We start from the raw sequence: 22,326 nt of genomic DNA on the forward strand, positions 1-22,326 counted from the left end.
TTCTGTTTTGTTTTTGGTAACGTTTCTGGTAAAACGAGATGTAGTCACTCCCGATGTTAATTGTCTCCATTCCATCGCCTAACTCCCTCACCTGTCTGAGTGCAGTAAAATTAACTTTCCTTGCTTCTGCTCTCGTCATTAGGTAAAGATGGGGGTTCAGGTAACTCATCCTTCCCTCAGTAATTTCACTGAAGAAATAAGGAGTATCCCTGTCCGGATAGGGGTAATTCCCCAGGGTCAAGGGTGTCTCATAGACTTTTTTATTGCGGGGCACCCAAGCATCCCCCCAGTACGTTAAATCAGGACCCCCGCAATCAGTGGATCTAAGATCCCGCGAGTTCAGGGGGCCGCTTTCCATTCTGACCCTGTCACATGTCATAGAAGCAGACCACCTCCTCCCCGTGTGGCACCAGCGTGTGCTGCCTCGTAAACCCCAGCTTATCCTTTCCGATTGCTTTTTGTAATCGGGGTGCCTAGCGGCCATTTCCCTATCGTTCCATCTCACTGAAGGTTCTGGTGTCATTAAAAATAACCTCTGCCCGAAAAGCCAAAATGGGCACCCCCCATCCTGTGGGTTGATTAACACTTCCCACAATTCTACTCCCATTCGAGGATGCAACTCATACAAGGGCAAAAAGCCAGTTGTATCAGTTTCAAAAGCCTCTGCCATTGTGGCCCCATTTGGTATCATCACGTCACGCGGTAGAACCCCTGGGTGCCAATGCAGGGGCTTGTCTTCTGATATAAAGGGATTACCGTCAACATCTAATTCCAAACAGGCAGATCTGTACTCTCTGTTTTCGTTTTGGATCAATAAACCTTTGGACATGATCATTGTAGTCTTTATATTCTTATTTTCTCTTTGGGCCCCATTAACTCTAATCCATGCTGGTGTAGGGAGATTTAGTCCCACGCACCTACGGAAAGGGTATGGCGTGTCATTTAAATATCCATCTTGTCCCCTTATTCCTGAGGTATCCCAAATCACTTTGCGCAACTCTCCATTTCTCCCATCAGATCTATACTTGTTAAGCCTGAAAGACATCCAAAACCAGGCATCGTCATTAATTTCTCTCATTTTACTGACGCCCACAGGAGCATAATCCCTTGGGGATCTCTCGTGCTCTGCATCCGCAATCCTTATTTGTTTGGTGTACCATTCTGCTTTTTCTGGTAGAAGTGTCATGTCGCGGGGCACCAATTTTCCGTCCTATGATGGGGGAGGAGAATTCAAACATTAGCATGAAATTAAATATTATGCAAGGGGATTCCTCCCCTGTCAGTAACATTTCTATCCCGTACTATCAATCTTTTATGGTGATTTATTCCTATGACGAACCCCACAAAGGCTATGGCCAAAACTTGTGTAGGTTGTCCCAAAGTTATCATGATGATTCCTGAGAAGATAAAAAACCCCCATGTTATTGCTAAATTTTTTGTCATTTTTTTGCTGAGGGCCGATCCCTTTTTGTACATAGCTATTAATATTAATAGAAAACAAATTGAATATATACCTGCGCCTATAAAACGAAAGTGGTTAACTCTTGTTGTCTTTATCCTAACTATAGTTAAAATTATATCTAGGATGTATATAACTGTGGTCGCAATCCAGAATTCATCCTGCCAATTGCGGGTAGGGAGGCCACCAAATAAAATGTAAAAAATTACTAAGGAGGTATGTAAAGGTGTGATTCTCAGCAGGAATCTTCTGAGAATACCCACCACAATTATCATAATTGATGAGGTTAAAACTTTTATCCATTCAATTAAGTTGTTTCTCCTCGCTATCAAAATCAATAGACATGCTATTATGGCCAGCAGAAAGAAGTCTGCGTTAATTTTTAGAATTATATTCTCATGGCTGACAGCTGGGTTTTCGTTAAGTGCCAGTGTCATTGCCTCACAATTTTCCAATTGCTTTGCACAAAGTTGCCAGTCTATTATTCTTTCTGTGTTATTTTGAATTTCACTGTCATAACACAACATCAGTTGTATTAAACAGCGGAACACAAGTGTATCATCCGAAGGGACATAGTGGTGGCAGTAGGCAGTTAGTGCCTCAGTTGTTGTCAGTCGATTTTTCTCACACTTTTCCCATTCCTTACTACAAAATTCCCAATCCATATTCGTATTTGTGTTGTTTCTTAATATTTTTGTTGTATTAGCATAGCACAATATCAGTTGTATTAAACAGCTGAAAACCAGTGTACCCTCTAAAGGGTTATTTAGTGCCGTGTTGCAAGGCATAGGTGTGGATGTGAGAGTTGTTGTTATATTTACCGGATGATAGAAATTGGGTGTTGCTTCAGCCATTTCTATTCTCCTTTTATCTGGTCAGGTCTCTGTCAGTCGCCTGTTAGCTGCTTATCAGTTCTCCTGCAGGTCGTTTCCTTGTGCAAGAGTAACGAAAGGCGCCTCATGGGCAGTATATATCTCTTGAGAGGAGCCCTCTATTCCCCCCCCGTGGGCGGGGAACGCCCTGTCAACGCCCAATCTTATGATGTTTTTTACGCCTTTGCTGAGCAGGAGGCCCCTGGTTAAAGGGCCTCTCCTTTCTTCCTAAAACGATGCCTTTTCTTCTTCTTTTGTATTTCTTTGTCCAACTTCCTGGCAGACTGAGTCACTAATGTTTCGTGTCTTCTATCTGCTCTACTAAATGCCCAGTTGCACATTTTTCTGCAGCAATTTAAAATTGCTAATATTTTTCCTACTACTGCCAAAAATATTATACCCCCAATAGCTAGCATTATCCATTTAAGGTACCACATTATTTCTTTGGTCCACCACCAAACATTTTGAGCAGTTTCAACCACTCCCTTTTTTACTCCCTGTACGGCGACCCCGATCATCATAGCCCCAAACATCCTCCAAGCTGGCAGGCCTGTCCCCCTTTTTTCCATACTCTTTTCTCTATAACTATGCTTCCCTATTGCTTCACAGTTAAAAACATCATCCGAGGCCTCCAGTACAATTCTTGAGTTATCGATTTCTGTCACTGCACAATTCCTCACAGTATCAGTTGGGATATACCATGGGCTATCTTCTTTTAGTTTCATTTTTGTATTATCATTTTTCCATTCCTGAAAAATTGGAACAGTTTTCTCCCTATTTTTTAATTTGTTTCCATCACAAAGCACATTTCTAACAAACCTCAATCTATCATACATCAATCCTCCTATGTCTATTCCCTGTAACCATCCGACAGACGCCACATGGGATGGCCAGTGAGGTACCCTCACATGCTTTCCGGGAATCACACACATCCCTCTTCTGTTCTCGGTCAGCATATCGTGTGATGCAAAGGCATATGTGGAATTTACAGTTTTCTTTAGTTCCTGTATTAGAGTTTTATCTTTAAGACACTCCCATTCGCCTCCTCTCATCCTACAAGGTTGCCATTCAACTTCAGCTGTATTCCATATATTTTCTACATAAGTCTCACCATTCTTTATTACTGGTTTCTTTCCAATTATTCTCGCACCTGCCGCCTCTGTAATCGTCAGATTCCATGATTCATCTTCGTGAGACCAGCGAAGCTGATGCCATTGAGCATCAGGAGTTAGTGGCAACCATTTCTTAAATATTGTCTCATTATCCTTTTCGCCGTTCCAATCATTTATGGGTGCCGTGAGGAATAATGATCTCTCGGTGGTATAGAGGAAAGTCATTTGATAGGGGAACGGTGACTGTATGAAGTCTTGCCAATTCCATTCACCCTGGTGTTTGTGATGCTTTTTAATTGTGTGCAAAAAGTCTGGGAGTAGATGGCGGATTTTCCTATCTTCATTTGTTAATGTATATTTTTTTGCAGCTAATTTTTCTGCCCAAGGTTTAATCCAGATTTCACCTGTACTCTCTGTATTCTCATATTCTATTCTTTGTAAAAATGCTTTGTATGCCTTATACATTTTCATCACATCCATCCACTCTTGTCTCTTTCCAAAAGTAGTTTTTGTCAGGTACGAATAAAAGAACTGCATCTGCCAACGTATATGCATGTCCTCTATTAATATGCGCATATCCTCTGGCAAAAACTCCTTCCTTGCTTCTCCCCATTCTGTCATATTTTCTACCCTGATCTCATCAGAGAAACTCCCCAAATCCTTCTTAACTTCTATTTTTCCTTTCCAATCAAAGGTGTTCCTCTCATTAAAAAATTCCAAACCGTCATGGTCTTCGGGAGGCAATGGATAAGCCAAAAATTTATGTAACACCGACCCATCCTCCCTAGGGATTGCTATCAGGTGCGGAATCACTAAGACTCCCATTACAGCCGAATCAAAACTATTCCAGCCTTCATTCTGTCCCAGTAATAAACCTGCTAATTGACTCCATTCTCAGGCTTCAAAGAATGCAGAGGGCCTCATCTTTGCTTCCTTTCTTAGTTCTGTGAGATTTATAGGTAGGTGTCCGCTGCAGTTCCACATCGCCTCTTCCCATAAATCACTTCTAAACGGTTCTTCAGCTACCTTTCTGCTGGTGTTGCTGAAGACCACTTCCAGTATTAATTTATATGCATTCGTAGCCTGCGTCAAATCAACCCCCAGTATGATAGACATACACATTTTTTTTTTTTTTTTTTTTTAACTTATCCACCACACTGTTTGGTTCATCATCATTTAACCATTTTTTTTTTTTTTCATCGGGATTTGGTTGTATTAAAAACACAGTGTCTTAAAGGATTTCTGTCATCGCTTCTCTGTGCAATCCAATATTTCCTCCTTTGAATCCGTGGCAGACTACCATTCCCTGTATGATACAGGCTCCTATTTATTTATTTTTTTTTCCAAAAAATCCTGCATCATTATTTTTTCCAAAATAGTCTCCTGCAACCTTATCGATTTACATTGCGTCCCATTCCCGTATGTGAAATTTCTAGTCCAATTTTTTGTTACGTCTTTCCATTTCTGGAAAATGTTGACATACCATTTTACGGCGTCTACGCTACATTTTTTGTCCTTTATAATCTCTAATACCACGTTTCCATCTAATTTTCTTTGAAATCTTCTTATCTCTTTGTATCGTAAACCCCGGGGTCATCAATGGCATAGTTTTAATATCATGAACCAGAGCCTTTTTCCCAACGGTTCAAATTTAAATCTGCAAAAAAAACCTCTTTATCAACTGTGGAAGGACATTTCACAATGTTATATTCTTCCTCTGTGATCTCATCATGAGATGGGACATTCCACACTGAGTATTCGTCTAATTTCTGTTTGTTTTATACACTCCAAACTTCTCTTCAGTTATTTCCCATTTTTTCCTTAATATCTGAATATAGGATTGATATCTACATTCTATTGAAGTATCCCTTCTTTCTCACCAATACAGCTTTCTCTCACAGCGAATCCTTCTGCAGTAGTATCGTCATAAATCTTCTCATAATCCTCCCTTGTGCATATTTCCATGTCCCCACTTACTGCCTCACACATGTTTTTATAGGCCACTCTTGAGAGTTGTTCCATTATCCTCATTATCATTTCCTCACAGCATGGCCCCTGATAAGCCTCAAAGGTTATCTTGCATCCGTTAAGTTTCATTGTTTCCATTTTCTTTACACACTTCTTACTTCCTTTATTTGTTATATTACCATTTGTACTGTCTAATGCAGCCGTCGGGGGAGTTGTTGTGTTTATCTTCCTTATAGGTGACTCAGGTGAAATTTTACTTTGTGGCTTTGTAATGTTTATACTCACTAATCCCGTTGGAGACAGTGTTTGCTCCTCCTTTGACCTTACACCCCGTGGGTGCGGGAACAGAGAAATACATCCCTCTATTGCATAGCCTATTTCTCCTTTATAGTCACTCAGGCCCCTTTTAACCATTTCTAACTTTATAAGTCTTATTTTCCTGCATATTTCCTCCCCTTTATCCATAAGATTTTCCATTAAAGCTGTGTTGTTTCTTAGCACCAGCTTTTTCCACATTAATTCCTTTAGGCATTTGTCAGGCCGATTTGACCTCGGGTGTTGGTCATATTCAATGCAGCTAAGCCGCCTATTCTCATCTCCCTCATTATGCCCTTGTTTTAATTTATGATCCGTAATTTCAGGGAGAAAAAATTCCCTGTCACATCTTCCCACCAAGCCTCGGGTGAGAGCTAGGAATTGGATCCCTCCTCTTATGTATCTCTCTTGATCAAAGACCATCTTTCTCCCAGTGCCAAAAGGGATGGGGATCTCTACCTCTGCCCTGGGTGTATATACATTACATGATTTACACCTAACCAGTTTCTCTTTAACCACTCGTTTAATGGAACCTGTCCTCCCTAGTTCCATCCATGTCCTGACTCCAATTGCCGTTAATAGGCCGAGGAGTGTCAATATCAGAAAGATTACAACGGCCTTACTGATTATCCCTATTTTTGATTTTTCATCCCATCTCCGCCTCCATTCCTTTCTTTTCCTATTCTTTTCGGCTATGGCGTAAGGTTTAAGTCTGTTTTCTTTGATATCCTTGATATAATCTCTTTCCCATAATACCTTTCTAGCCTCCTTATCATAATGTCTTTTATTCCAAATTAGGTGGAGCCGTTCCATTCTTCCGATGGGATGACTTCTCTCTCTGTAACGAGAATAGTACCACAATTATTTCCTTATATTATTTACATCTTTCCATTTCTATTTTTATCTCTCTATATTTTTTTTTTTTTTTTTTTTTTTTTTTTTGACGCTATTCATTATCAGATCCGTTTTCCTGTGGTCTTTTTACATCTCTTTCTTCACTAAAGACAAGCTTTCTCCTCGATCCTTCCTTTTCCTTATTATTATGTGCATTCACAGGAGCATCCACCCAAGTCTCCCTTGGTTCAACTTCTGCTCCCGTGAGGTCATCATCCTCTGTTTGATTTCTCCTTTTTGTCCATTCCGTTAGCCACCTAAGCCTCTTTTTCTTATCTTTTGGAGCCACCCGCATTAATTTTGATGTCCTGATTATTCCACCGCGGACCCATGCTTTAGCAGCTACAGCAATGATCTGACTCATGTTAGATTTATTTTCTATGCATCTTTGAGTGAGAACCTCCATAATTAAATAAAGATCCTCATATCTCTCTTCTGTTTTTCTCTTATCTTTTCTTTTTCCTGTCACTTCAGACCCCACTAAGATACTTAATTTATATTTTATCACTTGAACCCTCATTGGGTCCCCAGCCGGATTCACACTCCCCGTTGTTATCCAATCTTTCTGTGATGCACTTAGCGTTTGAGGCGTCCATTCCTCAATTTTTCCTCCCTCCTTTTCCTCCTGCAGGGCTATAATCATTTCTCCTAGCTTTTCACCTATGTTTGTGAGTTCTACTTTATCTTTAGCAAACCTCCGTTTAGTTTTAGAAATTCGGCAGGCCCCAGCCAACTCCAGTCCTACCAATTTTCCTTCCGGCTGACAGTCATATCCTAACCTCCTGTCCTGTCTTCTACCCATCCATCTGAGACAGAAAACTCCTTCCATACACAGACAACACTTCCCCGGCTGATACTCTCTCTCCATGGGAAGAGAGCCAGGAGAATGTCCTGGGAACAGTACACGTACCATCATCATCTCACCCCAAAGAGCAGAGCATAACCAATCCCATGGTCAATTGGGCTCGGTCCGGTAAGACCTGGTAAAACTCATCAACCTCCGAAGGGTGATACGGAACCTCCCAAGTGGGGAGAACCGCTTCTTCCACCACAGTTTTTGAAGTCATAACTTCGGAGGCCCTGTTGGAATTGTGTCCTGCCTATCAATCCCTTTTACATCATTATTCCTTAAACCGCCTTTTAATTCGGACCTGCTTGGGGTGATATTTTTCCTCCATCCGTAATGTATATTACGTTACCTTCCTGTCGGTCGATTACCCGGAATTCTTTTCCGTTTTTTATCCACCTGTCTTTTGCCTGTAACACAGGATAATTCTGGGTCAATCTGGTAACTGTTTTTGATGTTTAGGCTGGCTTAATATTTGGTTGATGTAAAATAAATTGTCATGGCTCCACCAGTCTTTCCCTATCGCGGCTATTGCTTCTTTCGCTGATCTAACAGCTCGTTCCGCAACACCGTTTGTATTGGATTGGTATGTGATCGCAAGAACGTATTCTATTTGAAGATCATACAACAGTTTCTGGAACTTTGACTCAGAGAATATTGTGGCATTATCACTTTTTATTTCTGTTATTGTCATGTTTCCCTGTAGATATGACAGCGAGCATTTTTCTGCCTCTTCTTGTGTCTCAGGCATCAGGGGAAATATCCTTGTATTTCCTCCTGCGTTATCTGCTATTACCAAGAACTTTTTATATATTATTTATTTATTTATTTATTTATTTATTTATTTATTTATTTATTTATTTTTTTTTTTTTTTTTTTATTTTTTTTTTATTTTTTTATTTATTTATTTTTTTTTTTTTTTTTTTTGTTTTATTTTATTTTGGTACAGCCTGAACAGGCATCAAGCAAGGCGGTTCATCTACTTTTCTAACGACTCCGAGTTCCTCCAATTCCGGTATTGTTTTTGTTTTCCTGGCATCGTTCCCCTAGTAACATATGGCTGAGTTTTTATCATACCTACGTCATTCTTGAATTTTGCCACTTCTGCTTTTCTTAGTATGCCTATTATTCTTTCTTTATCACTTAATTCAGATTTATCTATTACGTTTTGTAATACTTCTGGAATTATTATTTCTTTCATCCATCTTACTGGATTTCTCTCCAGCCAGTCTATATCTTTAAAAGCCAACAGTGCATGGGGACCTATCAAGACACCCCTGCCCCTAAATTTTCCTATTGGCATGGTGCATTCTTTCCCATTTGCTAATTCCACTAAGGCATATTTATTCATGGGTTCTGTCCAAGGCTCTAATAAGATGGACATATTTGTTCTGTGTCTGATGTAACCCCCTGGAGTTCTCGTTTATCTTTAGCCACCCTATTATATCATTTTCGATTATTTCTCACCCCGGGAGCGTTACTGTGCTTTGCTCCTTCCTGCCCGAGGAACTACCTGATAGTCCTTTATCCACTTCATCTTCCATTCTTCCTTTTCATTCATTAAATTGTCCCTCTCTGCCTTTGTCATTTTCTGAAAATCTTCGTCCGACACTCTCGGACAGGCAGGTGCTCCTTCTTTTATTCCTGAATTCCTTGGTTTCTGACCCTTCTGAGTCTCCCGTAACCTCTGTCCCTCCATTTGATTCTTTCGCGGAAAATACCCTGGTATCTCAGGCCTGATCTGATTTGGGTTTCCCTTCCTTCGACCTCCCGCTGTTGAATTTAGCCTCGGAGAGTTTTCTTCCCTGTGATTCCCTTGATATGTTTGTCGTGGTGCAAAAGAGCTCTGTCTTCTTGATGTTTGTATTATTTTTGTTACAGACCCTGTTTCATAGTCACTCACCCAGGTGACATATGCGTATTTTCGTGGCATTTCAAATTTTTCTGTGGTGCTATTTATTATTTTTATCTGGCCATTATCAGTTGTGAGTCTTAGCTCCTCTTTTTCTGGTAAATTAGTTTTTTTCTCTGTCGTCATCATTAGTTCTTTCTGTGGTGGGGGGGAATGTGGCGTTTGGACAATTTCATCATCCCCCTCCTCCGAGCTTACTTCTATCGGGTTGTTGTCTTTTTCTCTGGGGGGGTGAAGGCTTCCTGAGCTTCTATAAGCATTAATTGTCTCCTCTCGCTTTTTCGCTTCTTCTTCCTGCTTTTTTACAATCTGGTCATAATGTCTCAATTTTTTCTCCACATAGCTCAACTCTTGTCTGTACTGATCGACTTGTTCCTGGAAAGATTGTTTTTGCAATTCTAAAGCTGATCTGTTTGCTATTTCTCCTTCCTTTATTTGGATGTTCTTTTTTATTTCTAATATTTGCAACTCCCTGAGATGTCGTTCCTGATTCCCTTTTTCTTTTTTCCGCCTTTCCTTTTCAGCATTCCTATGCTCTTCCTCAGCCGTTTCACATCTTAATTTTAATTCCTTTAATTCAAACTCAAGGAGAGCGTCTCTTTCTCTGCTCTCATTATTGCTCGGCCCTGTCACATCTCTATACTGATGATAGGCTTCTGCAGCTCTCCTCTCTAACCACATCTGTTGTGCATTATCCTCCCTGAAAGGCACAAGCCCTTCATCATCCTCCTCTTCACTCCCGGAGCTGCCTCCCTCATCCTCAGTAGTTACTAAGTATTTACTACTTAGACCTCCGTCTCCCTCTTCTATTAGTGCATCTATTATGCCCTCGTCTGTGAAATAAGGGGCTGAGGGAGTAAGAGGCATTATTTGTGTAATTATTGTACTGTACGGCGATGCTCCCGCTTGTGGTTCTTCATATGGAGGTGGCTTTGCTGTTTTTATTTGACCCTTGCCTCCGTCTCTTCCTATTGTATCAGACCTTGCGCCCCTCTCTGCTGATTTTGACCTTGGCCGCGTCTTTGACAACACCTTTAATCCTTCTATTTTGTAGCCGAGGTCCTCCTCAGGTATTTTTGCTATTTTTGTATGATGCAGAGACAGGAGGGTGTTTGCTTCTTGAAATTTTTCTCTGGTTTGTAGGACCCATATAATTCGACGTCCTGCACCTTTGCTTAACCAATTCCTCATAGCTTCATATATCATTATCCTGGCCATATTGTCGGGATATCCGAACAATCCGTCTCCCCACGTAGTGGTTACCACTGTTTTTGTTTCTACCGCTTCGAAGACAGCTTCCAATGTTTCTCCTAATTCGTCCCAACTTAATTTTGGATCTTTATCATAAAAACGAGAGTAATACCCATTAACTATCGCTATTACCCCATCATTTTTAATTTCCTCTTTTTCTATCCTTACTTCGTTTGCCGTTTTTCTGGAATACTTTCCTGTCTTAATATCTCTCCTGTTTATATCCTTATTGACTGAGATGGGCCATCGTGTGGCTACCCATCTTGCTACTCCGCCACCGTCTTCCCCACTGGGATTTCTCGGGTTTAGAATAGTACATTTTGGCCCTGATATTTCTGCCACCAATGTGTCTCCTAGGTTTGCTCTTACTGTTGTAATCACGTCATTGAATCTCACGGTTTCAATCTCTCTGCTAAGTACCCTAGTACCGGTGGAGCCTGTTGACAATCCTCCTGTCGAAACTCTTCGAACAGGAGAAAAAAATGGGGAGGTAACGCCCTCCGCCATTGCTTTATCTTACGTTCGTGTCAAAGTATTCCCGTAAGCGGAGACTGAGGTATCTCCTTGAGAAGAGGGCTTCAATAGCCTTTTTCCCCTCTGATTACACGCGTGTTTGAATAGGCTTACCTCAACCTGATTCTTTTAATAAAGGAAACCTTTCTGATTTCGTGTTCAAAGTGTTAGACCTCACACTTCTAATCTCTCACTCTTTTTCTTTGCACACTCTGTCCAGGGTGATCAGGTCTGCCAGAGTAACAATTACTAAAGAGCTGGAGATTTTTCCACTACTTTCGTACTGAGTTATCCTTTATTCCTCATAGGGTGAAAGTCAATCGATTCACCCTCCTCCTACCAAGCAGTATGGTAGGGAAATGAGACTCTCTCTCTACTCCTTTATTTAGGGACACTCCGCAGGTTTTCTAATTAGACTCGGTACTCGTTTTATTTTTCCCGGACTAACAGGTTAACTTGGTCGTGCCCCACGTTGGGCGCCATGTCGATAGCCCGCGGGACTTTATAACGGTAGGGGATCTAAAACTGCCGTTCTTAATACAAGAATTCCCCCTCTACCTTGTCACCGAGGCTGGCTGCCTATCCTTTATTATTGTTTTCTAATAAAAGATAAGACTAATTGTACCTCCTCTTATAGGAAGTCTAAGAGTCGTCTCGCTATTTTGTGGGATTGATATTAAGACCCACCGAGTGTAGGTCAAAGCTGGAAACAATTCTTTTTTACAACAGTATGAGCTAGCCCCCCCCCTTTCCCTTCTCTGTGAGGAAAGGAACCGAGGGGGCTTTCACTTACCAGAGGTCTAGGAGTGTATCTTTTTCAAAACCCGGGCGCTGTCTCAGGTGGATGATTGCAGGCGGTTAATTTACTCAAGAAGGCTTCTTAATAGTTAATATATTTTATTAAAGGTTTCACAAAAATTAAACAAAAAGAAAATCAAAAGTCAATCACAAGTTTCAAAGTATCAAAGTCCTGAACTGTCAGCCGACAAGAACGGACAGGGGCCTGCCGAACAACCAGAATGTCCGTCTCTAAAAAGCTCTCCCTCTAAAAAGCTCCCGTTCTTAAAAATCAGTGAGATATATATAGCAAGAAGCGTGGCGTGATAGTGTGTCATAATTCATGCCCTGACCGCCTTAGCGAATAGGAAAAGAGAATACAAGTTCATTTTTTTTTTTCAATGCCTTACTGGTGTAACAGATGCTTCAAGTTCACTCAGATGTCATGGCATACAAGAGTACAAAAGGTTATGCATATATGCAGATGTCATGGTTCAACGGGAGTACAACAGTGTAAAAGGTTGCACAAGGCGTTTTAGCAAAACACAGTATCCCTTTTTTTATGAAAATAGAATTGTTAGCACCAGATGGTCATAACTTTTCTTGTGTAACATTTTTCCTATCATTTTTTATAATAATGGCAGTTTAATAGGCGTGACACATCAGGACAGGCATATAGCTGTAGTGGTTAAATAAACACTTCTTTGCAAAATAATGAATGAATGATTAATACACACAACGTACAACACATAATTACTAAATTCAAATGTAAAACATTATGATGACTAAAACAAACATTCAGAGCCAGGAAAATGATCTTACCATTTTAATCATGTGCTGCATCATCATGGTTGCATGTGCTGCATACAGAGTTGTGTTCTTTTGGAATTTCTGATAAAGCTTCTTAAGGGTCATTAAAGGTTGTTCTTCTCAGATCCGTTTTGGATCAGCATTTGAATAGTTGAAGAAGTAACAAAAAGTCCAAGTTTAAACCTTTCAAAGAGGGGAATCCACAACATTTATAGAAAAGAAAATGGAAAATGAACTAAAAGACCCATAAAGAGACATTAATGTTTTCCTCATTCCTTTCTCAAAAAGCAAACAGGTGTTCGCTGAGTGCACTGCGAGCCTATTAGACGCTTTCAGGTGGGAAAGATGTTCTTTTAGCTGCTGTCAACAGACTGAGATATAAAATTGCTGCTCTGCTGCATGAAATGAACATTTACTGAGTGATGTAATGTGGGTGCAGGCTTTGTGGACTCAGATATTGTGGAAGCAGGTATGATTGATGGACACATGTGGCCCGAGTGGGTGAGATTGCACTTTCAAAAATTGATTTACACAGTTAAAACACACCATGATAAACACATGGTAAATCCTTCATTACCTGACTCGTCTTTTCTGAACCCAACCTTACATGAATGAGCCACTTCATGCTGATAAGATGATAATGAAAGCAGTGACTTACCATATTTATTGAAGACACGGGTCCAATGCTGTTCACATATATGTCCACATCAACGACTGTTGGCTTGACTGAAGGGACACAAACAAAGAAATCAGCAGAAATATAGACTTTGATTTTGAATAACAGTGAATGCAGAGATCAAATATTTCCTTTATGAACTGTGAGTCATTCTGCATAACTTACAGTAATTATAGACCATGATATGTTTCACTTCCTGTTATGTCTCTGGACCCTGGCTTTTCTGTTTTACACAATGTCAGTAAATGTTTCATCTGGCTGAATGCATGTGTCTTAGTATGTTTAATAGAAACCAATTTGAAATTTAATTTACTTGTTTTTTAATGTTTAAAATTACATCTGAGCAAATCTTACATTTGTTACACACAAGTTATATTAAATTATATTTGCTTTGATGGTCACATATACACACTATAACAATATGTTTTGCTGCTTAAAAAACATGTATATAAGGAGAAAAATGCAGAAATAAAAAATATTGCACTAACTTACAAGCTTGTTTTTTGTTTTTGTTTTTTAAAGGGATTTTCCAAAATGTGCTGCTGATAACTAAAAAATTGAAGGTCCTTTGGGGCAGATTTACTAAAGATTTGCAACTGAAAAAACGTGTGCAAACTTCACTACACGTGCTGACAAACGTCGCAGGCCCCACGCAATCAGGATTAAGTCTGCCAAGCATGTAACATGGCGCACACAATGGATTTAGTATGGAGGAACAACTCTGCCATAATTACAAATACATTAATAAATAACTACAAATATAAGCCATTAATACAATGTTTTATTTATCTATTCTTTTTACTTCAGCACGCACAATGAAATGTTATGTAGATGATAAGGAATTCACTTTTCACCGACAGCTTGATCGAAATGAGTCAGGGAACTTTCGCCAACCCAACACACTGTTGCAATGTCACCGGCAGCCAAACCTGTAAGCAGATCGTTTCCTAGCAATTCCACAGCAACATATGAGCTGGGCATTTGACCGTGTGGCAGATGGACACGGTCAAGCAATGTATCACTTCCTCTAAATTTCCCAGTAACTGAGGGTCATTGGTGTGCTACGCCAAATGTAAAGCGCTATCTGTCAGGTTTTCCCCTTCAAAAAGTTCAGACTGACAGTTTTACTTTCTACCACATCATCTAAGCTCATCAGCGGCCTCATTAATCATAAATCTTGCCTTCAGGGCTTGAAAGTGGCGTCCACCACTTCCCCAGAAAAGGTTGTGATGTATAAAAACAAATGTAGCGTGAAAATGTGAGCACTGGTGCGCTAACTCTGAACCTGGAGCACGGACACTTTAGAGACGTGGATAAACAACGGTGCTGATGGTGAGGTGGTGAAATGAAGCCAGATATCTGATACATTTAATGTTCTCACATATCAGAGTTATACTGTACATATATCCACATATAATCATATACAAGCCTGCTGTGTTATAGATGTAAACAGTGAACCATTAGATCATGTATTTAAATGTTCACATTAAGGCTCAGAGTAAAAATTAATGCATTTACTGGTACGTGAATCGTAAAATGTGAACACAATCGGACAATTGGCACATGGTGGCATTAACACATGATTCATGTATCAGTGTCTGTGTGTCTGTAACAGCCTGCAGTGTCTGTGTCTCTGTAACAGACTGCAGTGTCTGTAACAGACTGCAGTGTCTGTGTGTCAGTAACAGACTGCAGTGTCTGTGTGTCTGTAACAGCCTGCAGTGTCTGTGTGTCTGTAACAGCCTGCAGTGTCTGTGTGTCAGTAACAGCCTGCAGTGTCTGTCTGTAACAGCCTGCAGTGTCTGTGTGTCAGTAACAGCCTGCAGTGTCTGTCTGTAACAGCCTGCAGTGTCTGTAACAGACTGCAGTGTCTGTGTGTCTGTAACAGCCTGCAGTGTCTGTGTGTCAGTAACAGCCTGCAGTGTCTGTGTGTCAGTAACAGACTGCAGTGTCTGTGTGTCAGTAACAGACTGCAGTGTCTGTGTCTGTAACAGACTGCAGTGTCTGTGTGTCTGTAACAGCCTGCAGTGTCTGTGTGTCAGTAACAGCCTGCAGTGTCTGTGTGTCAGTAACAGCCTGCAGTGTCTGTGTGTCAGTAACAGCCTGCAGTGTCTGTGTGTCAGTAACAGCCTGCAGTGTCTGTGTGTCAGTAACAGCCTGCAGTGTCTGTGTGTCTGTAACAGCCTGCAGTGTCTGTGTGTCAGTAACAGCCTGCAGTGTCTGTGTGTCAGTAACAGACTGCAGTGTCTGTGTGTCTGTAACAGCCTGCAGTGTCTGTGTGTCAGTAACAGCCTACAGTGTCTGTGTGTCAGTAACAGCCTGCAGTGTCTGTGTGTCAGTAACAGCCTGCAGTGTCTGTGTGTCAGTAACAGACTGCAGTGTCTGTGTGTCAGTAACAGACTGCAGTGTCTGTGTGTCTGTAACAGCCTGCAGCGTTAGAAGAAAAGTGACGTCAAAGTTGGTGCATAAAAAAAATCCACGTAGAAGAGTGATGTTATCGTTGGTGTCAGTGAACGCTCCTTTCCTCACTCTTCTTTGTGGATTTTTACGGCACTGCTTTCTTGTTGTGAGGTTTCATGTTGTGTTGTGGAGTTTGTATTTGTGTGCACTTTCGTTTTGTGTTGCGTTGTGGCGTTTTCCATTCTGTGTCTCCGACCCTTCTTTTCACCTCTGTCCCATTTTACACACTTACTGTAAATAACTTTGTTTTCATTTTTTTACACCATTACTATGACCACCAAATAATCCTCTTTTTCTGGCGTTCATCACTCATCTCTTTCTCGTTCTGAAATTCCTTTTCCTCGTAACTACTGCCATGAATGACCATAGAATCTCCATTGGTCAGCAGCTCGTTTTGATGTAAAACCATTCATGGCATGTAAAGTGAATTCTCCTGCGCCAACTTCACAGACACACACACCCCTGTGCTAAACATTAACTTAATTTAATTAAAACTCTTATTCAGCTCGTACTTGTAGGTTATATCAGCATAAATACATAGTAAATGAAACAAATGCCTTGTCTAATCTAATGGGTTGTTCTTTGTTTTTTTAATTTTTTTTGTTGTTTGCTTTGTGCACCAACTACCAAGACAAATTCCTTGTACTGTCCTTAAAACTGTACATGGCCATTAAAAACATTTCTGATTCTGATTCTGTTGCAGACAAGGAGAGCTGAGGTAAAGGTAGCACTGCCTTGGGCCTCAGTGTTTTAAGTGGGAGCCCCCTGCCTCTGTCATCAAGGCATCAAAACCTGTGACAAACACCTACAACATGAGACATGTCCCCAGCTAAATGATGGAGAGTTGATTGAAATGAAATATTGACAAATAAATGTATTTTGTCAAAATTCTTGTTAGTTTTCATTTGTAATTTCTGGTTGATTAAAACTAGCATTAGGAGGCCACAGTGCAGGAAGAGCCACTGGCATGGAGGTGAGGACATCAGTCTTAAGGTATAAATCAACGATAAAACAGGCCAAAGCCATGTTAAAAAAGGACACATTCTTTTTTGCAGAGCGCATCAGGTCACTAAAGTCTCACTCTTGTCATTTTCTGAAACTTGGCAGCCCTGCTGTTGAGACATCACCTTAGGTACGTACAGCACCTTACCAACAGCATGACTTACACTGCCTCTCGGGCTCTTCTTCTTCCTGTCCTCCCTCACCTCTTTACCTTTATATTTCCCCCTCACGCCGGTGTCACATTCCCCCTTCCTTACGAGAGCTGGTGATGGTCAAATTCATGCAATATGCAATATAATTGATTATTTTTTCATCGAAAAAATCTTTTTGCAATATAATGGTTGCAAAAAGATTGCACTACATGACCATGTTACAGAGGTGGAGTCCTCCACGCCCCTCTGCGCTTGCCTTAGGACAGTTTCCCTCCCATTGCTATCAGGATAGCTGTGTTCATCGCCATGACAACTGTTGTGATGGTGGTGAATATTATTTTATGGAGACGGTATCTGTCCCCCGACCCATATTTCACAATGATTTTAACATAAAATCAAATAAAAGAGCTATCAATTATAAAAATCTGAAAAAAATTAAAATCTCAAATCTAGAAACACCAAAACATAAAACCATTAGATGTGCTCTATTAAATATTAGATCACTGAGATCCAAATCTCTACTAGTAAATGACCTTATCTCAGAAAATAACTTTGATTTATTCTGTTTAACTGAAACATGGCTGTATCAAGATGAATATGTTAGTTTAAATGAAGCCACTCCTCCCAGTCATTTAAATACTCATATGCCACGAGACATAGGCCGTGGAGGTGGTGTAGCAGCTATTTATCATTCCTCTCTCCTAATCTATCCTAAACCAAAGGCCAGTTACACTTCCTTTGAAAGCCTGGTTCTAAATTTATCTCATACCGAATCAAAAACCTGCCAGCCAGTCTTATTTGCGATAATTTACCGTCCTCCAGGCCCTTATTCTGAATTTCTATCAGAATTCTCTGAGTTTATATCAAACTTAGTCCTCAGTTCTGATAAAATACTGATAGTAGGAGATTTTAATATCCATGTGGACAAAGATAGTGATAGCCTGAGCTCAGCCTTTATGTCCCTAATAGACTCAGTTGGCTTTTTTCAAACTATTAATGAAGCTACTCATCGTTTAAATCATACTCTTGATCTTGTTCTAACATATGGCCTTGATATTAATGAACTAAAAGTCTACCCTGAAAATCCTCTGCTATCAGATCACTTTTTAATATCTTTTAACATTATCCTAGAGGATCTCGCACTGTGCAATAAAATAGTTACAAGTAGAAATCTGTCCAACAGTGCTGTGGCTAAATTTAAAGAGGCCATTCCTGCTGCCTTAAACTCAGTGCACCATCCAATAAATAACTATGATATTAATTATAACCCCTCTCAACTGGATCTGCTTGTCGATAGCTCTGCTAGTCTACTAAAATCCACCTTGGACTCAATTGCCCCATTGAGGGAAAAAACTATTAAACGTCAGAGGAAAGCTCCGTGGTTTAGCTCTGAAACTCACACACTCAAACAAACAACCCGTAAATTAGAGAGAATGTGGCGCTCCAATAAAACAGAGGAGTCACGAATACTTTGGCAAGAAAGCCATAGTAAATACATGACAGCCTTACGACATAGTCGATCTACATACTACTCCTCACTAATTGAAGAAAATAAAAATAATCCGAGGTACCTTTTCAGCACTGTAGCCAGGCTAACACAAAGTCAGAGCTCTATTGAGCCCATGATTCCTCTGGCCCTCAGCTGTGAGGACTTTATGACATTTTTTAACAATAAAATTCATAAGATTAGAGATAAAAATAGCCACTCCCTGCCTTCACCTGGGCCTGCTGTACCATTAAATGTAAATAGGCCTAACCTAAACTGTTTCACACATATAGGACTTCAGGAACTTAACTCTATTATTTCATCCTCCAAACCATCAACCTGCCTTTCAGATCCGATCCCAACTAAGCTGTTTAAAGAAGTTGTTCCCCTAGTCTGCCCATCTTTGTTGGAGACAATAAATATATCCCTATCAATAGGCTACGTGCCACAGTCCTTTAAAGTAGCTGTAATCAAACCCCTTCTCAAAAAACCTACTCTTGATTCCAGCACTTTAGCAAACTACAGGCCTATATCTAATCTTCCTTTTATTTCAAAGATTCTTGAGAAAGTTGTGGCAGCTCAGCTCTGTGAATTTCTTCAAAACAACAGCCTGTTCGAGGACTTCCAGTCAGGTTTTAGAGCTCAACACAGCACAGAGACTGCTTTAGTTAAAGTAACTAATGATCTACTCTGGGCTTCAGATGAAGGACGACTCTCAGTGCTGGTTTTATTAGATCTTAGTGCAGCTTTTGACACTATAGATCACTATATTCTACTAGAGAGATTAGAGAAATTACTTGGAATCACAGGGACTGCCCTAAACTGGTTTAAGTCCTACCTATCTGATAGGTACCAGTTTGTACACGTGAATAATAAGTCTTCTGTGTACACTAAAGTAAGCTACGGGGTTCCTCAGGGCTCTGTGCTAGGTCCAATCCTCTTCTGTATCTATATGATCCCCCTTGGTAATGTTATGAGAAAATACTCTGTTAACTTCCACTGCTATGCTGATGATACCCAACTGTATGTATCAATGAAGCCAGGTGAGACAAATCAGCTATCTAAACTTGGGGCCTGTCTAAAGGACATTAGGGCCTGGATGGACCAAAATTTTCTTCTTCTCAACTCAGACAAGACTGAGGTCATTGTACTGGGCCCACGACACCTTAGTGAAACCTATGCTAGCCTAACTGCCCTAGATGGCATTACTCTGGCACAAAGCACAACTGTTAGAAACCTTGGGGTTCTATTTGATCAGGACTTATCCTTCAACTCTCACATAAAACAAACTTCAAGAACTGCCTTCTTTCATCTCCGTAACATTGCTAAAATCAGATCTATCCTGTCTCAGGGCGACGCCGAAAAACTAGTCCATGCTTTTGTTACCTCTAGACTGGATTATTGTAATTCTCTTTTAGCAGGCTGCCCGAGCAAGTCGCTTAAGACACTTCAGCTGGTTCAAAATGCTGCAGCACGTGTACTGACTAAAACTAGGAGAAGAGATCACATTACTCCTGTATTAGCCTCTCTGCATTGGCTTCCCATAAAATATAGAATAGAATTCAAGATTCTTCTTCTCACTTATAAAGCCCTAAATGGACAGGCACCAGTCTATCTCAAGGAGCTTGTAGTGCCATACAATCCCCCCAGAACACTACGCTCTCAAAATGCTGGACTACTCGTTGTTCCATTCATCTCTAAAAGTAGTATAGGAGGAAGAGCTTTCAGTTATCAGGCCCCACTTCTCTGGAACCATCTACCAACCACGGTTCGGGGGGCAGACACCCTCTCTACCTTTAAGGTTAGGCTCAAAACATTCCTCTTTGATAAAGCTTTTAGTTAGGAACCAGCTCATAGCTCATAATTAAGATGCAATAGGCATAGACTGCCGGGGGGGGGGGTCTGGCATGCTCGGTTGGAGAGAGGTTGGAGAGGGCGTTAAGAGAGAGGTCATTTAGGTTAAAGAGGGACCGGAGAGGGTCCCATTCCTCTTTCAAACACTCCCTCTATGTCTGCTTCTTCCCTTGTGTGTTTGCTCCTGTACTCCTTCTGGCTTTTGTCTTGCAGGTCCGTGGGATCCTCAGTGTGGAGTTACAGAGACTCAGCGGCTCTGTCTCCACCCTTTTCTCTGGAATTCATGTTGGGTGTGGGATACATATGTATGTGTATATACGTATATATGCATATGTGTGTATCCATAAAATGAAGAGTCCATCCTTAAGACTGCTCTACTGTAAAGTGCCTTGAGATACCATTGGTTATGATTTGGCGCTATACAAATAAAGATTGATTGATTGATTGATTGACTACAGACAACAAATGCAATGGAAAACATGCACTTCAAACTAAAGCAAATAAAACGCTATATAAAACCCAATGAATTATTATTAAAGCACTCCTATGGACTCCAGTGAGTGGGCATTTAAAAACAACAGGCATTCAAGTCTCTAATTATGTTCTTTTGGCAATGAAGCTGCATTTTATTCTATTCTTCATCATGTGGAGCTAATTCAATTGCAGTCTGTAATTTTGCAGCCGCCTACGGCATTCCTTTGCAGCAGTTAGGTTGAATGACGAGTGATTCAATAAAGCAGAATGACTCATAGAATAGATAACATTGTAATTAGTCGAAATTAAGGTTTTGTGCTTGTATAAGTGTTTTTATTTATTTATTTATCAGTGACCCTAGTAAACCTTTTAAACCTAGGTCATACTAAATATAAGGACAAAAAGACTATAATTTAAGCAAAGACTGACGGTGGCTCATTTTGAACAACAATAAGGAAATGGGCATGAAGATATGTAAGCAGTCATTTGGTGAACAGAGCAGCTCCTGTAAGGTTTATTTGTTATTCAGGTGGGGAAAGGATGATAAAAAGGTCTGTGAAGACATTTCTCTCCAGATTCCCAAGGTTGAGCCTAATGACGAGATTCAATCAGCTGCTAGTGGAGAGCTGAGACATTTATAACCAATGAGATTGTGTGAATGTGGCTGCATCCTTACACTTAATGAAATCATATACTGATAAAAATAATATATGGTAGTAAAGAGCTATATAAACTGTTCAAAGCAGCATAGTCGCGCTGTTCCTGTACAACTTTACTTTTAAATTGAATGAGGTCAGCCAAACACTTGACCGCTGCTGCTTCTCTGTAGGTTCGACTCTTGTCCACCTCATCCTCTCATGGTGGGCTCCTGAGGAGCAGAACATAATCCATCTTTGATTTTTAACAGCTCCTCAGCTCTGATCACAAAAAGGCTTTCAGCAGTATGTAAGTGTTACAAAGGCTGTGTATCTGTGATGGCTGGCTAATGCGGAAATTAAAAAGATTTTCTTAGCTCTTCGAATACCAAACAGTTCTGCTGGGTTAAGTCAGTCAATGCTTTGACACTAATAATGCAAAGGTCTGCTTTATTTGATTAGAAAATCATAACTTCACGGTTAAGGACGTGATATTAACCACTTCCGTCTCTAGAAATCACCATGAATCTCCTCATTGCCATCAATTGGGATGCATCAAATGTTTCCGTTTACCAAAAGGTAAACTGTCTAAAACACTTCTGCAACTTTCCATAGAGGTAAGCTACAGTATGAGACCTGGGATGTAGTAGCAAGTTTAAAACAAGAAAAAGAACAGAGCGTATTGATGGGTGAGTGCCACTTAGTGTGGCAGCAGACCTCTGAGAGTTCCTGGAAAAGTCTGGAACGGAGTCTGAGCTTATCATCATACAATGGCCACGTTTACATGTGAGCTTTAATTACTTTTTTAAAACAGAATAAAAGTGAATTCCTCTTTAACCTGACCTTGTAAGCACTTA

At 40.4% G+C, this 22,326-nt stretch overlaps 2 protein-coding genes across 3 annotated transcripts in view; both read right to left on the reverse strand.

Moving 5' to 3' along the window:
• gabrg3 (gamma-aminobutyric acid type A receptor subunit gamma3) overlaps positions 1–22,326 on the reverse strand; it is a 71,601-nt gene that overhangs the window by 30,661 nt on the left and 18,614 nt on the right. Inside the window, exon 3 of the mRNA XM_028444266.1 lies at positions 13,389–13,456. Coding sequence (XP_028300067.1) covers positions 13,389–13,456 — 68 coding nt within the window. The remainder of the gene's footprint in view (positions 1–13,388; positions 13,457–22,326) is intronic.
• LOC114461833 (uncharacterized) lies at positions 5,118–12,482 on the reverse strand. 2 transcript variants are annotated; one of them, XM_028444267.1, is made up of 2 exons: positions 11,937–12,482; positions 5,118–6,564 (listed from the first exon to the last, which is right to left on the reverse strand). In XM_028444267.1, the coding sequence occupies exon 2, from the start codon at positions 6,537–6,539 to the stop codon at positions 5,298–5,300; it is 1,242 nt and encodes a 413-aa protein (XP_028300068.1). In that variant the 5' UTR covers positions 6,540–6,564; positions 11,937–12,482; the 3' UTR covers positions 5,118–5,297. The 2 variants fall into 2 exon arrangements, 1 of the variants encoding a protein (XP_028300068.1); XR_003673875.1 differs by lacking the exon at positions 5,118–6,564 and adding an exon at positions 7,792–7,877.

The sequence above is a fragment of the Gouania willdenowi genome, chromosome 4, assembly GCF_900634775.1.
Source record: "Gouania willdenowi chromosome 4, fGouWil2.1, whole genome shotgun sequence".
Lineage (NCBI taxonomy): Eukaryota > Metazoa > Chordata > Actinopteri > Blenniiformes > Gobiesocidae > Gouania > Gouania willdenowi.